Source organism: Trichechus manatus, unplaced genomic scaffold (genome assembly GCF_000243295.1).
Source record: "Trichechus manatus latirostris isolate Lorelei unplaced genomic scaffold, TriManLat1.0 scaffold00050, whole genome shotgun sequence".
In the NCBI taxonomy this organism is placed as follows: Eukaryota; Metazoa; Chordata; class Mammalia; order Sirenia; family Trichechidae; genus Trichechus; species Trichechus manatus.
This window is the reverse complement of record NW_004443986.1, coordinates 5065359-5082353: the sequence shown is the minus strand read 5'-3', so window position 1 is coordinate 5082353 and position 16995 is coordinate 5065359. Positions and strand designations below refer to the sequence as shown.

The following is a 16995-nucleotide window of genomic DNA, read 5'->3' as shown; positions in this document are numbered from 1 at the left end:
GAATGTGAGCCAGCAGCCTGTCACTTGACCTGCAGCCTGAAGATTTTGTGATTTGCCAGCTCCCGCAGCCCTGTGAGGCAGCAGACTGTTGTCTGACCTGCCAATTTTGTCAGCCCCTGCAATGATGTGATTCATGAGAAGTCTTCAGTCTGACACCTGACCCACTGATTTGGGACTTTCCAGACTCTACAACTGCATGAACTATTTCCTTCAATTAAACCTCTTTCTCTCTCCCTCTCTCTCTATATATATACTTTCCAGTGGTTTTGCTCCTCTAAAGAACCCAGCCTAAGACACATAGAGAGGTAGTCTTATTTTCTCAAAGAAATCAATTTCCTTCCTCAAGTCCTCTATCCTAATACACAATGAACTGCATTACTGTTTACTTGAATGTTTCACTCACTACCGCCAACAATGTAAGCCCCATGAGGACATTGAATATTGTTTTCTTAGTGCCAAAAACCGTATCTGGCACAATGTAACAATTCAATAATTATTTGCTGAATGGGTACATGGATAGATTAGTATTTTAGTCAAATAAGCACTGAAGAAAAAGAGAATTTTCTAAAATTTATGTTCCTATGGATCTGATAGAATGAATATGATAAACACAGGTATTAGATTAGGTATTAAAATTCTAGTTAACACAGAAACTGTTAGCTCTGAATTAATGCTATTCTATTAACACTATTGCAGAGAAATAATTCAAAGAATAATGTCATTCAGGGCGGGGGATGATTTATGTCAAATTATCTCATAACAAAAATGCCTGGGGATACTTCGGAAAATTTCTGTGCATCATTCAGTTAGTGATATGACTAGAGATTTCCCTTTTATTAAGTTAATCAGGCAGTGGTAAGAATACTCCTTCAAAATCATAAAATGTCCAAGAAACTATGTGGTGTGTTTTGTTTTCATCAATTAAAGTTTTGTTTCACCAAGAAAAAAAGAAATCTGTGGCAATATTTAAACTTAAAGTGGGCTCCAGAGAAAATTACCATTACCAGTACCCTATTATTTTTTTCTTTGCTATTTTGTATTTATGGGGAAACTTTTACTTTAGAAATCCTTTTTTCTTCCAACAAGAACAACAAAATATATTGGCAAAAGAAGTCTTCTTTTGATGTCAGTATAAGGAAACTCTTGAGTTTTTGAAAAGGTTCACAAAAATCTAAGTTATCATCACATGGACTTACCCATATTAGCAACAGAAATTGTGTAATAAATTTCTGAGTTTTAAAAATGTCTCAAAAACCAAGAGACAAATGTTTAAAGCCATGATTTTCTTATGGTTAAACTGCTCGAAACATTGGTGGAAACAGAATATTCTAACTGATGAGCAGAGATAAATCATTCTGACAGTATTTCCTCTCCAGCTCAGCACTGGCTCTTCTACTTTCCCCTTTGTTTACTGGCAGGTATAACAATACGAATACTAGATAAACTCATTGTTAAGGACTTGAGAGCCTACAGTATATGAGGCAAATACTTCTTAATATATACAAATTTCCTATAAAACTGTCATTAAAGTGTCAGGCAACAGGTAGGTAAATTATATAGTATGAGAAATAACATTTACATTGTGTAGTTATAACAGGCATGAATGACTGCTCTCATAAATGTGTTAAAATAATACTAAGATATGAGGAAGCTCTCAAATTTTAATAAGTTAATCATTGGGTAAACCATGCTCCTAAAAGTACAGGTTTGCTTCTAATTCTTCTAAAGATTATTAGCAATTCAAACACACCATTACAAATTTCATACCAGGAAGGTCAATTATATTTGGTCGGACGTTAGAGATAAATCCTTTTTTTTCTTTTGTTTTTTTGCTTCCCTAAATTCCTCAAAAAAAGAACCATAAAAAAGTTGAGATATAAAAATACATTTTAAATGTAATTCACACAGCTATGTCTTCATGTATGCCTATGTTTCCTGATATAATAAATTTCTCAAGAATAAGGACCATGTTTTTATTATGCCACCAATCTGGCTCCAGTTTGAATGGATTCAATAAGGTTCATCCATTGAAATTGGAAAATGACCAAAATTACAGTTTCTGTGTTTTTTTCCTCAAAGGGTATTTAATAGTTAGAGAGAAAACCTAAAACCAAACCTGTTGCTGTGGAGTCAATTCCGACTCATAGCGATAGGACAGAGTAGAATTGCCCCATAGGGTTTCCAAGGGGCTTCTGGTGGATTTGAACTGCCAACCTTTTGGTTAGCAGCTATAGCACTTAACCACTATGTCACCAGGGTTTCAGAGAGAATACACACAAATATATTACAGTAAAACCTGTAAAAGCCAGAACCTGTGTAAGGTGGAAACCTGTCAGAGAAGGAAAACTCAAAAATTTTCCACTAAAATGGGCAATAGAAAAGGGGTAAAACTGCACGCTGTTAAAGGCAGAAAAGTTGTGAGACCCAGTAAAACAAGGCTGTCCAGTCGAGTTCCAGCTCTTACAAGCTTCACTGTATTATACAGAAACCTGTTAGCTTTTGGCATCTAAGTCATGACCCTAAGCCAATGTGAAATAATAGTCTTCATCACCCCATGGAGAAGGCTGAACAGCAGCAATTCACTTTTTGATATTTCTATTGTAAATACTTTAGAATAGGATAGAGGTTCAATATTTTCTTTAATAAGATTCTTCTCTGTTCTCTTAAACAATTGAGGGCAGGTGAAATATTTTCAAAATTTGGAGAATACCCAATACGCGTATGCCATCTTGATTAAACATATGGAATCCATACTTGAAGAAAAGCCAACTGGAGACCTACTTGAGTAATCTAAACACCCAAGCTGAGAGGGGTTAACATATAAAGATCAGCTCTGCACTTTGAAGTTTTCTGGTCTTCATTTTGTCTAATTAGGACAAGATTTAATAATCAAACCACTGTACAAACATGTACCTAAAAGTACACGTTTGTTTCTGATTTTAGGGGAAATTCTTAACAGATTCCAAGGAATCAGCTCCACATTGGAGAATGTCCCTGATAAGATTTGCTTTTCTTGTTGCTAAAATGCAAATGCCTGCTTTTCATCTTAGTTTCTTCCATGTGACTGGGGTTAGCATCTGCTTGTCAAAATCTCAAGTGTGATAAAAACAAAATTCTGATAGTAGCACATCATCTGAATCTGAAACAGTGGTAACTCTAGGTCTTACAAAATGCATTTAAAGAAATTCCTAAGAATCATTTTTAGACTACAATTTCAAAGGAATCCATTTACCTAGTTAGTAGAATATGCACATCCACATATTTCTAGGAAACAGAACCAAGAACAGAAAGAATATCTACAATCCAATACTGATTTTATAAATGAATCTAATTCCAGACCAATACATTATGAGGTGAGAGGTAAGATTCCCAATCCTTACTTAAGCATAAATTTCTCTCAATGGATGCTAGACAATTTTCAAAGAATATCTGGTAAGCTTAAGCTGTGGTAAGAGACCACAGAACAAACAAACCTAACTCTATCACAATATAACAAATATACATAAAGTCATTTTCAAGTCAATGAGTTATGTCATTATACAGAGATGAATGTTAGTTCTCCCCCATGACTGATATGTTTACAAATAATTTGATGTATTTAGAGAAATAGTGTAGCAATAGAACAGATGTCAACCTGATGACACTGAAAGTATCTGCCATGTATGGTGACCAGGTTAAAGATGCAGGAGGGTCAACTGCCCCTGCCAGTCTCCCCTCCCCCATTCCCTCACACACAACCTTAAGAGCAGCAGAGGACTGGGCTGGAAGAATTTCTGGTCAGAAGTGGTGGTCTTTAGCCTATATTCTCTTCACAGCTCTGTCTTTGTTAAGATAGAGGTCAGAAAGCACAGAAAAACTCCAGCCCTACCTGCAATAAGCTAAACACATGATGACACCCCTTCTCCACTGCCATTAGAAAGATAAACATTTTGTCTATGAGGTGTTTTTTTTTTTAAACACCACAATATAATAAAGCATTTAATTGCCTAAGCAGTTTTTAGCAGTAAATAGGACATCATTTATCAATGTAATGCTTCCTATGCCTCTATGAGATACTTTTAGGTGATATAATACAAAGGAGAAGGAATGGAGTCTTTATGTTCAGGACTTCAACATATTCCAGGAATGCGAAGATTCTTCTGTTGTAAACCTACCATACCTGAGAGTGGTGGCAAAACTGTACACCTTAATATCATTTCACTCATCTATTCATTGAAAATGCTTTACTGTCCTGTCTGTTATCATTATATTGTAATCACTGTTTCTTTGTGGCTACCTCAGCAGGAGAATTCCTAAGGATGTGATGTGGTATTGATATCCACTGCCCATTTCAGCCACAATAAGGCTGCCAGAAAGAAATGATCACAATTTCCAAGAAACTGCTTCAGACACTTCTTGGAATGAAGTGGGAATACCAAAAAAATAAATACAAAATGGATGCATACAAGTCACCAAGAAATGCCTTATTAACTATGCGTGCTATTTCTCCTAGCACCTGCACAAACTTTTTGAAGCGTCAATACTCCACATTCGACTCTGCCTCAACCCTTTTCTTCAATATTAAAGAATAGGGCTCTACATGCATGTGTCTGTATGGTTTTGTGTATTAAAATAGGTACTCAAACATGAAAGATCTCATTGATACATAATTTCAATTTTGCTACATGTCTCATGAATGTAATGATAGTTTCCACACCAGTGGTTATGACATTTTGACTTGGCTTGGGGGCTTACTTTGTTCATGTGGATCTGCTGCTGGTATTGCTTCTGCTTCTCCAAGAATTGTTGGTGTTGCTGCTGAATGACCAGCTGAGCCAATGTGCTCTGAGGCAAAGGTGCAGACTGGGTTCGATTCAGGGGTCTGTGACGGGGCAATTTGTGGGTAGCTCTAATTCCAGGTGAAATTCTCTCCTTTGTTGCCAAGGGAGATTGAGGATGTAAGGGAACTCCACCTGAAAAAAAAAAGACAACATATATAGGTATATGTGTGTATATGTATATGCGTATGCACACACACATAATTTTTATTTAAGGTAAGACAAGAAACTACAGACAATAGACATATGATAGATAAATTTTATGAAAAGTAGTGATACTACCAGGCAAACATCAGAAGTAGGTTAGGTTGGGTGGGGAGAAGATACATGTGCTGAAACATAGCAAAAGTATGCATCCGACCATATGCTTCATCAGTAGTTCACTCTGGTGTGTATGAAGGTTAAGTGAGGGTTTTTGTGCGTGTGTGTGTGTCTGTGGCTCTAGGGGAAGAAATAAGGATAATAGCCTCTCCCACCAGCACAAAGTGTGGGGGGACCCTTGTACAACACTGTAAATCTTTACTAGGGTCTTAAGTTAAAGAGATCATTTACACTGGATATCTGATAAAATAAAAGCTGTTAATATGACCTGCAAATGAGGCCATTGTTAATTACCAGAAACAAGAAGCTTTTGCTGTCTCATTTGTTCTTTCAATAATAAATGCTGCAGGAGAGCTTGGTGGCTGCTGTTGGGCTTTCCCTCTAACGCGACATGGGGATGGCTTGAAGATGCAGGGATGCTGCCCCCGTACTGCCCGGGCAGAGGAACACCTTGCCTGAGTGCCTGGGTCTCACACTTCTGTTTTTCTTTGAGAGAATTCGAAGCCTGTGTCAAGAAATAATAAAGATGTTAATCCCCTTCTGTCCATGTGAGCCATTCATGTCTTTATATCATTAGATGAGTTTCTTACACCATAATTTTCTGAAACAAAAACCCCATGTTACCCAATAGTAGAGTAGGGAAAACGGATACCAGAGGAGAAAGACAAAACGAAACACTGGAGAGAATTTTCCGTTAGATATCATTGTGTTGAACTTAAATGAAAAAGTTTCTTTTAACATTAAAAATCACGCTAATTTCTGGCATAAGACACAGGAAGTCAATTTCTAAAAATAGAATAAAATACATTGGTTAAGTTAAAGGTAGATTGGAAAAGTAAAATTTATTTGAACAGCTAAAGACTATATATAGGGATTTGTTGTTGTTGTTAGGTGCCTTGGAGTCAATTTCGACTCATAGTGACCCCACATAACAGAACAGAACTACCCCATAGGGATTTCTAGGCTGTAATTTTAATGGTCTGTAATTTTGAAGTTTCAAACAAAAGGAACAATTCTCCTTTTCTCTGCCTTTCCTCTAACAAGTTCGCAGAGGTGAAAGTTAAAAAAAAAATTTAATTTTTAAAATATAATTATTTAAGTAACTCACTGAAACGTAAAAATATGCAGGAATTTGATTTAAACATGTATTTACACTAATTTATAACAGATCCTCAAATCTCTAAATATTGAAAATGACATTGCAGATACTTTGTTTTATAAAGTAAACTAAAGTGAAATCAGATATCAAAGTGCTATTAAGAACTTGAAATGTATGATAACACAGTAATAAGGCAATAATAATTACATCATCAATAGTAATAATGAAATATCCTATTGAAATAATTTAATGAATGGTGGTCATTTTGGTATCGCAAAAGTAGAAGTCTAATACCTCAAAATTATGTGGCATGTTTCTTTTCAAAACTCACATTTCATCTTTCAAAATTGCTGTGCACCAGTGAAGCAAAGCAATTTTTAGTGATGGAGAAATTGGAGGACAAAGAGGTAAATGGTTTGTCTGAGTCACAGAGCAAGTCAATGCAATGTTTAATCTAGATGTGATTCCTCGTCCTGGCCCCTTTTCCTTAAAATTTCCCACTAGTAGAGAAATGGAATATTAGAGATCCCTTTGCCAAGGCAATGCTAAGCTTGAAAAATTAATTGTGATGGCCCCATCCACACCAAAATGGAAGCAAAGAAAAATGAAAACTTCAATCCAAACCACACTGGTTTCTTCAGCCAATGGTACCAAATCGTATTACCACTGAAACATTAAATGGTCTGGCTTTAGTACTTGGTCCTTTGGGAAAAAATTCTCCCTGACCACATTAAAAGCGGTGTATGTGTGTGTTAGCAGGGAGGAGTACTTTAGAACATACAAAAGTACTGGGAATAAATTACCTAATCATGTGTCATCAAAAGTTTTCGTGTTGGTATACAGTTACCATCAGAAGAGATAGGAAAAATGGAAATTAAAGAAAAAATAATTTTTAATAAGACATTAAAACATTATCTATGAATACTTAAGTTTAATTTCATTCTAATTTTTTTTTATTTTCACTAGGACTAATTGTTTACGGGCTTAATGTGAAATTTCAAAGGCAGAGCATCGAGATTTTAAATACTTCTTTAATCTATGAAGCAACATGCAAATTTGCTTTCTCCTCATTGGTATAAGATCATTTTATCACATGAGATAACATTACACTCTATTACAAACACCAAATATAATAAAATACCTCTTAGATTAAGTTTAAAATATGCATTGACACAATTATAAAATTTATCATGTAAAAATGTCATTATAGGTGTGCTTATGCATAAATCAGCGTTCCAGATACATGCTTTAGATTCTGAAAATAGAATTAAACACAAAATGGCCAACTCTTCAGAATTTTCTGATCCAGGAAATATTGTGAAAGATGTGAACCTGACATGCTGGACTCAGTGGAACACTGGCTGCCAAAGATTGTGAAAACTGGTGTCAAGAGTTGAAACAAATTTCTCTTTCAACCAAATGTATCACATGAACTCTATACAAGTACAATTTAATTTACTAATGTTTCACAGATGAAATATTCTGAGTAAGGCTCACAATCTTTTGCACGGACCAAAACGTATATTATTTTTGGGAAAATGCATAAAATAAATAACTACTTAAGCTAAGGTGTCCTAGTGGCACAGTGGTTAAAGCGCTCGGCTGCTAACCAAAAGGTCAACAGTTCGTACCCACCAGCCACACCGTGAGAGAAAGATGTGGCAGTCTGCTTCTGTAAAGATTTACAGCCTTGGAAATCCTATGGGGCAGTTCTACTCTGTCCTATAGGGTCACTATGAGTCGGAATTGACTCAGTGGCAGTGGGTTTGGTTTTTTTGGTTTACTTAGAGCTATCTTTGGCTAGTAGAAAGACTACCTCCAAAAGATCCTGTTTCAGTTTGTCAGGGCTTTTAAACTAATTGATTCACTTTGAATCTCCTGGGAATATTTTAATATTGTTCTTAGAGAGTTTCTACAGATACGTATTCTTCAGTACCAAAGAATCAGTACCTTAAATTCCCAAAATAAGGTCATTCACAAAATAAATTCTATAAACAGCTGTGCATTAGAAGCTATGCTTCTCAACACGGGTCTGGGTTGAGATCCAGAATGGCTATTGACTGGATCTGTGACTTTGGGCTTTTAACTTCTTGAAGTCTCAGCTTCCACAAATGCAGACTGTAATCTCTGTTTCACAGGATGGTTGTGTGGCGCTGCCAAGATGAATGAACTGGAGAGTGCTTTTCTTTTTTTTTAAAGCTCTAAAGCATTACGCAAGGAGTGCTGGTGGTGCAACAGTTAAGCACTTAGCCGCTATTCAAAAGGTAGGCAGTTCCGACCCACCCAGTGGCTCTGCGATTCTACTGGAAAAAGACCTGGCGATCTGCTTCCATAAAGATTACAGCCAAGGAAACTTTATGGGGCAGTTCTACTATGTCACACGGGGTCACTATGAGTCAGAATCAACTTGATGGCTCCCAACAACAACAAAGCATTATAAAAACGTTAGTTATTATTTTTATGCTATTATGCTAATTTGTATAATTCTTCAAAATGAAATTATACTGAACCAATTTGAACTCAGTAGAGTGAAGGAGAAGTTGACTTAGCCAAGTTTTTATCATGTTTAAACATCTAAGAAATGAAAGGGAGTCACTACTATGAAAATCTCTCTCAGACTGGTGTCGGCTGATACAGCGTAATGACTTACATTGAGCTGAGATGGCACTGCTGGAAGTCCCAAGGTGATGTTGGGCAAGGAGGGAGAGGTATAAAGACTTAATAGGTTCATGGAATCTTCGTGAATTAGAATGCGTTGCTGTGAAACCATCTGCTGTAAGAAAAAATTAAGAGTCTCAAACTATCACAAATCATATATTTTACTGTAAAATTTTCACACTTCAAAAAATAGGTTTAAGATTACCATAATTATAGACAATATTAAAGATTTAAGTATTTATTTTATGATTTCTATATCCAAGAGCTATACATAAAAAATAAAATAAAAATTTTCTTTATCAGACATCATTATAAAAATCTGAGGAAAGAACTTCTATGTTCATTTTGAAAAATGTGTTTCTTAAATTCCAGTTCTTATTGAATATTTGCTGTGTGTTATCTATTGGTAAAGGTACAATAACTAAATTGAATAATTCTGAAAAGTATATATACTTTATTTGTACTACTGTCTGAAAAAATATGTATATAATGCTGCTGTGGTCATTACTTTTATATAGATTACACATCATTTTAATGATTGGAAATACCACACAAGAAAATCATAGATTAAATATCATTATATAAGATTTCTATAATAATTAATAATATCTGTTTCCTTTTCTAATATAAATTTTTATGAATAGACAACTCTATGCAATGTTTTTTTAAATCATTCATATTCAGAAAATAAAGCTAATGTTATAACATTGTGAGTTCCCCGTGCCACAACAGCCTTCATTTACACAGAAATACCCTGAACGTTATGGCATCACAGTGATTTTTACAACAAATACCGTTTTTAAATCCAATACTAAGAGTCATGTTTTCTCACATGTGGCCTAATATGGCTGCTTGAATTACATTTTCTGTTTAACTCTCGCTTCCCTCCCAGAACTTTTATACAATAAGAGTTACAAAGGTCTTATTAGACTAAGGAACTCTGGCCTGATATGGTCCCCAAGGGAACAACATCCCTGAAAAAGAATACTCCATGTAACAGTATGACACAGTGACTGCTTTCTTCCTAAACAAAAAGCATATGGGACTCCAATAATAGACCACCTCCAAGAGGGATATTGCACACACGGGCTTTGACTAAAGTAAATATAATAACTTGTCAAGCATGTTTGGGGGAGCTGTAGATTTTCCCCTGGACAAACCTGGGATATCAATTAACTGGGGAAAATATCATGTGCTAATACAATGCAACCTCAGAATGTCACTGAAGAGTGATGCTCCACCAAAACACAGGATGTTATTCCAAAACATCACCTCAGTCATACGTTTGTTTGGAGATGAGTCCGAGCCTTAACATAATAAGAGCAGAAGGTTAAATGTGGAGTTTTCTCATTGCAACTTGGAATTCCAAGCAACTCAGATTTTTGTTTTATCTTAAAAGAACTAGTCCAATATTTGTGCATGAAAATTAACAGGTATGTGGAAACCATTAATATTACATTGACTTTATATGCAACCATTCGCTAAATTAAAGTCGTCCAAAATACCCTATTATGAAGACTATTGGAAAGGATTTTATCATAACAAAGTGTAAGATTGTAATTTTATTTCAGGAGCCGTCAACAACAACTGCCTATTTGCTCTACTTAAAAAGACAAGCCTCTATTGTGCTTTCACAAATATGCCTTTCAAAAAAATTTTAAATGCAGAATATATACCTGAACAAGAAGTAGAAATATTTTATCTGGCTTATTGGCAAAAAACTGCAATTTAAAATAAAAGAACATTCCTTTCACTTATATGTATTCATAGAAGAGGAAACAAATGTAGAAAAATAGGTCCTTCAAGTAATTTATAATATTCATTCAAGGGTGTATCTGCTTCTCACAGAACTGGGTTATGACATGGACCGTGAGAATGACACCAAAAGATCTCACAGACCTCACAAAAGAGATTATCTTTGTGTCCTAGACAGAACTTCTGCCATATTCTGCCACTTCATCACAGGGAGCAGGAAATAGAATTTCTTCTCAGATGTAATAACGGCAGCAATATACTGGCTGCTCACATGGGTTTGACTAAAGCAAATTAAGCTGAGGGTATTTTTACTACGGGGTTGCAGACTTCTGCAGTTTCATTAAAAAAAAAAAAGACTTTGGACAGTGCCTCCATTTCCTATAACTGTGTATTGATTTTCAGCATCTATAATGAGTCCCTGGGTGGTACAAACCGTTAAGCGCTTGACTTCTAACTAAAAGGTTGGCAGTTTGAACCTACCCTGAGGTGCTTTGGAAGAAAGCCCTGCTGATCTGTTTCTGAAAGGTCACAGCCTTGAAAACCTTACGGAGCACTTCTACTTTACAGCACATGGGATTACCATGAGTCAGAACTGATTCAATGATGACTGGGTTTTTTTTGTACCATGTGCCTTGCCCTGTGCTGGGGATTTTTCAGAGGCTAACCTATTCTTGGAGCCCTGCTGGTGAAGTGATTAAGAGCTCGGCTACTAACCAAAAGGTCGGCATGTTCAAATCTACCAGTTGCTCTTTGGAAAAGCTATGGGGCAGTTCTTACTCTGTCCTATAGGGTGGCTATGAGTAGGAATTAACTCAATGGCAACAGGTTTGGTTTTTGTGAACCTATTCTTCATAGGCACTCTCTAGCTACCACTATGTTCATTTTACAGATAAGGAAACTGAGTGACTTCCCCAGTCATGCTCCCAGTGGGATCAAAAACAAAACTTTTAAATGTGACTTGTCTTCAGGTGTTGCTGCAGACTACACACCAGTCTGCAGTCATTGTTGGAGGAGAGAGGAATCATAAAAAGTACGGAGAAAGATGGCAGCTTTAGAGAAGAAAAGGAAGCAAACTCAGGCCCGAAGGTTTATGGAAAGGAATACAAGTGTGCAACTGGGAGCCCACTGACCTGGGCAGGAGAAGGTCTTGGGGACTTTAGATTTGAGATCTTCAAGTCATGGAGACCATTCTTGAGCTTCCTGAGGAAGCAAGTTAAGTTCCGTGTCTCCCAAGCCTGCTGGGTAGAGTTGGTTTTTCCAACAGAGACTGATTGGTATGGTATCACATCATAGACCATTAGGGACTTAGAGGTCACTCAGCTTAACTCCTTCAATTACAGATAAGGAGACAGATTCAGAGTTCACGTAGATTTCCAGTGGCCCAGAACTACAAATAACCAAACTGGAAAACAGTCCTCCTCAAATTATCTTTTTAAGATATAGCTTCCCTCAACGGGGCTTCTGATAGGACCAGTCTATCTGTTCCAGGTTAATGTCTCTTAATGAGAATCTGGAGCTGTATTCTACACTACTAACTGAGTGCATGCATATTTGAAAGCCAGATGAACAGATGGCGAGGGTAACATTCCACTCAATGAAGAAGCCTGACCAGTTAACTCCTGCAAGGTTGGAAAGTCACTCCACCTTAGCAACGTTGTGAGCTCACAATCATTTGCAGGCCAAGCCAGTATTTTTCCAGGAAGTAGTTTTGAAACTGATCCAGCCCTTAAATCAGGGATGAGTTAAGATGCCAACAGTTCATAGCTTAGAACATGGGAAAGATGGTTTTAATCTGAAATATTTTCAGAACCACAAAGTTTGTAGTTAGATAAAATGCAGATATTAAATGTGCGAATGACTATTACTAAACATTCACAAAATAATTAATGAGTAACTCCTCTGTGTTAGATTAACAGTGCTGGGTGTAGGTGTACAGAGATGCCCTATACCACGCAAGTTCACATGCTAGTCAGGTACACAGAAAAGTAGAAAACTAACTCGAATGATTTGTGATGATTACTAATTAAAGTATGGTTAAGGGACTTTGATGGCACAGAGAAGGGTGTCCATTTTAAACGAGACTTTGATGGCCAACTAGCATTTCACCACAAAGAGTATGATGTTGGGAAGAGGTAGATGAATTGAGTCAGGTATTGGGGAAGAGCAGGCCTACTCACATTTTAATAAGGTCCTTCAAAATTCTGACTTCTTTTTTCACCATCATGCCAACTGAAAGGATATCTTATGGAGAATATTTCCAAGCCAGATGAATAAAATATACATAAACTGAAACACTGTGTCTCTCAATTTAAAAAAACGTTGCTGTCGAGTCTATTCTGTCGGATAGTGACCCTTATAGGACACAGCAGAACTGCCCCATAGGATTTCCAAGGCTGTAAATTTTTACAGAAGCAGACTGCCACATCTTTCTCCCATGAAGCGTCTGGTGGGTTCAAAATGCCACCCTCTCGGTTACCAGCTGAGCGCTTAACCACTACACCACCAGGGCTATATATTTAGCCATTCAAATCCAGAAGCCAGTTTTAATTAAAAAGGCCCAAAATCTCTTCAAAAATATACATTGGCAAAAATTAGAAAAATAGACAACGTCAAAAGCTGACAAGTATTTAGAAAGGTAAGAACCTTCACGCATTGCTGGCAGGACTGTAGTCTGACACAATTCTGGATAGAAATCCAGCACTATAAAACAAAATATTATAGTACACATCGTGATCCAGCAATTCCTCTGCTGAGAATTATATCTCCAAGAAACTCTCTCATTAAGCTAGAGGGTGATGTCCAAAGCATATCTACTGAAACAATTTTGCTGGTGGGCAGAAATTAGAGGCACCTGCGAGTCCACTTGGAAAACGGGCAGGTAAAATAGAGCAGTGTCCACAGTGGAGTATTACATGATTAAAAGCAAACCATTAGATGTCTGCATTCAACAAAAAGACTGCATCTAAAAACACATGCTTAGTAATAAAAATAAGAAACAGAATGAGATTGGTAACACTCTGCCATTTATGTACACTGAAATACATGGCCTCAAAGCAAAATATATATATAATACGTATACATATGATGTAAGAACCCATACAAACAAAAATACACATTGAACAGGAGAGAATGACTACCTATGGGGGAAAATGAAAGTGGGGAAAAGAGATATAGAGGGAGGAAGGGATGAAAAAGGAAAGAAAGAAGGAGAAAGGAAGGGAGAGAGGGAGGGAGGGAAGGAAGGAAGAAAGATCAACACCTTTCTCTTAAGAGGATGAAGTCAACTGACCCTTAAAACACTAGTTATATAAATAACCTACTTTTTAAGAAGCTCATAGGAAAAGTGGAATGTAGACTTTTCAGTTTTCTGCATGTTCAAAATTTCCTACATTATGCATGAGAGTCAGAAAAAAACAAAAACAGAGTTTTACTGAGAAGCAGCCTAGTAAAAAGAACTTTGGTCTGAGGTGTTACACTTGAGCTCCACCACTTACTGGCTTGTGACTCTGGGCAGCCACTATCTTCCCTGAGCTTCAGCATAAGACTGAAAAGCAGCATGGGCTGGTGTCTACACCTCTGCCTAACTCTATCAGGGAACATCTGTGCCTCTTAGAACGGCATCCAGGAAGACATGCTCCTATGCCTCAGTCCACTTTGGCTTTGAAAGGTCCCAAATCCCCAAACCTAGACTATCTAAAAAGAAGACAGCCACATTAAAAACAAAAACAAAACTCTTAATCATTAAATGTTAGGTTATGACTTTCATAGTAATTTCCAAGATAGAATTTATTTTCTACTCTCCTTTCAGGCAGCTGATAGAAAACTAAAATCCCCATGTAATGAAGAAAATTGTTCAGGCAGTGAAAGATCTCTAACCTTTCATTTTTATCAGACACTCGATAATGTATTACTATAAAATGGTTGTGAGACCAAAATAATCATTTGATTTGGCTTGCTTTGAGTTTAAAAAGCGTTAATGTTTTGTTAAAGATTTTGCTTTACAATATTGACTCATATTACTCCTAGTAAATGATTCTTTTGTCATAGCAACTTCCTTTCTCTGGGTGGGGGAAGAGTATTGTATTTGCTGCCATCTAAAATCATAGCTCTACACCCACTCACAACGGAGCATAACATTTACAGCAAATGTCACAACAACTATTATGAAACAATAGGCAGATGAGTCATGTGAGATTGGGGCAAAAACAAATGACATTTCAGATGATTTTAGAGCACTTAACCTTATTATTACAATCCTTTTTTTAAAATCATTTGTATCTGCTGGAAAAAATTATTTGAAACATTGCATAGCAGGGCCAGCCACTAATGTTCAACTAGAAATAAACCAGCTGGCTTGGCTACCGTTAAAATAGCTATCAAATAAATCTACCGAAGCTAAAGTAATGGTGTTGATATCCGTGGAAACATATTTGAAGCCACAGGCCCATAGAATTAACAATAAAGTTAGTAGATAGGTAAAGACAGCTCTGACTGGAGTTGGAAATAGAAACCCCTGAGGTTTCAGCTCCTCAACCAAGTTTACAAATGAGTAGAGCAAGTAGCTCCAACAGTCTGAGTCCGGGGACTGAGCATATGTAAGAAATAGAAGAAATGGAACAGCAGTGGTCAGAGCAGATGGAGACTCACTCTCGCATGAGAGCTGCTGGCTTGAAGACAAACATGCTAATGAGTTTTCCCTACCAGGAGTCAGTACTGATAATAACAACAAAAACCGAACTTTTTCGCACTTCAACATTTACCACCTGCTTTCACATCACTGACTCCTAACAACAAAGCTGTTGGGCCAGGTATTACTACCTTTTACTAGGTAAGGAATCCGAGTTGAGGAAGTATGGCAATTTGACGGACGATGACAAAGTTGGTGGTGCTGGAGCCAGGTTCACGCTGTACCTTCTGAATGGAAAGGCCATTATTTGAACTACCTGTGTGTTTCCTGAGCCTCGATTAAACTGATTAAATTCACTTCCTACTTCTGTCCTAGCCTTTAATTTAAATGAAGCAGGACAAGTGAAAAAAAAAAAAAAAATATATATATATATATATATTTATTTAAATCTAAGCCTTAAGATCCTTGGATGCAGCTTTACTTTCCTATTTCCTAATCAGAAAAGTAGAATCCCATTAATTTACACGACCCCTGAAAGAATTATGTGACATGCTTTTCTGTTTACAGGTCACAGAATAAAGGGTTCATTTGCATATACATTGTTATACTATTTTAAAATGAAAACTTACCTGTGCTACTTAAATAAAGGTGGTCGAATGAGTTTATTTTGTAGATGGTGAAGTATGCAACTAACTTGGTTTTTGAGATTGTAATTAATGATGTAAATCATTTGTACCCCCAAAATATTTCTGTCCATAAGAATTTATATGCTATTATTAATCTTAGAAGACTTCTGAAAGAATGATACTAAATTCTAAATGATTGTTGATCAATGTGGGCTGATAATATTTCTTTGTCTCTTTTCAGTGGTTTTGGTGGAAACATTTAGTGTTACAAAACTAGTGTATTAATTTGCTGACAGTCTTGGTCTGAATTCTCCTGTCTCCTCACCTATCCAATATGAATTACACAACACATCTCTGTAAATGCCATGCAGCAGAACACCACATGTTAGCCATCAGCACTGCATTTTTTGTTCTGGGCCACAGAGAGGCTACCCATCAGTGCATAAAGGTCTGCCCACCTGGCCTTTTGGATCATAGTTCAGGCACACAATTAATTCATTATGAGGTAAGTCACTGCTTGCTTTTGAACTAGTCTTTCCCGCTTTGGAGGTGAATGTCCTGTCACTGACCTGAAGAAATACCTCTACCCTTTCAAACTCCATTAAATCACATTTCCTTCTGGTTTTTTTTTTTTTTTTTTTTTTTAATGGTAGGGGTAGAGGGAAAGGTCTGTAGTAACAGAATATGTTCAACAGTTTACTGAAAAGCTGGGGCATCTAAAGAGACGCTTGTGTCAGTAAAGATTTTAGGAATATAAAGCAGATTAACAACATATAAGCAAACTCCTTTAATTTACATTCTCCCTTGTATATATTTGAAATTTAAAGATAAGGTCACACAATCTAGGACACTCAATTTAATTTAACAAGTCAGTAAAAGTTTCGCCTTTTCCATTTATTTCCAGGCTCATAAATATATATTTCTTGGATGTTCCTTTATGTTGTACTAAGTATTATATGCACATATATATGTATTTATGATAAACTTATCTATGTATCTTCATCCTTAGTAACCATGTTACCCCCTTTCCTTACAACTTAAGGCAACCACCATGCTAAATTTTGTGTTCATCATTCCTTTGCCTTTTTTAAA

General features: G+C 36.5%; 1 protein-coding gene across 23 annotated transcripts in view; it reads right to left on the bottom strand.

The window, feature by feature from the left end:
- HDAC9 (histone deacetylase 9) overlaps window positions 1-16995 on the bottom strand; it is a 700487-nt gene that overhangs the window by 417858 nt on the left and 265634 nt on the right. For all 23 annotated transcript variants that reach the window (XM_023732291.1, XM_023732302.1, XM_023732288.1 and 20 more), the window contains 3 exons: window positions 8888-9010; window positions 5433-5643; window positions 4735-4952 (listed from right to left, as the gene is read on the bottom strand). In XM_023732291.1, the coding sequence (XP_023588059.1) occupies window positions 4735-4952; window positions 5433-5643; window positions 8888-9010 (552 nt within the window). The remainder of the gene's footprint in view (window positions 1-4734; window positions 4953-5432; window positions 5644-8887; window positions 9011-16995) is intronic.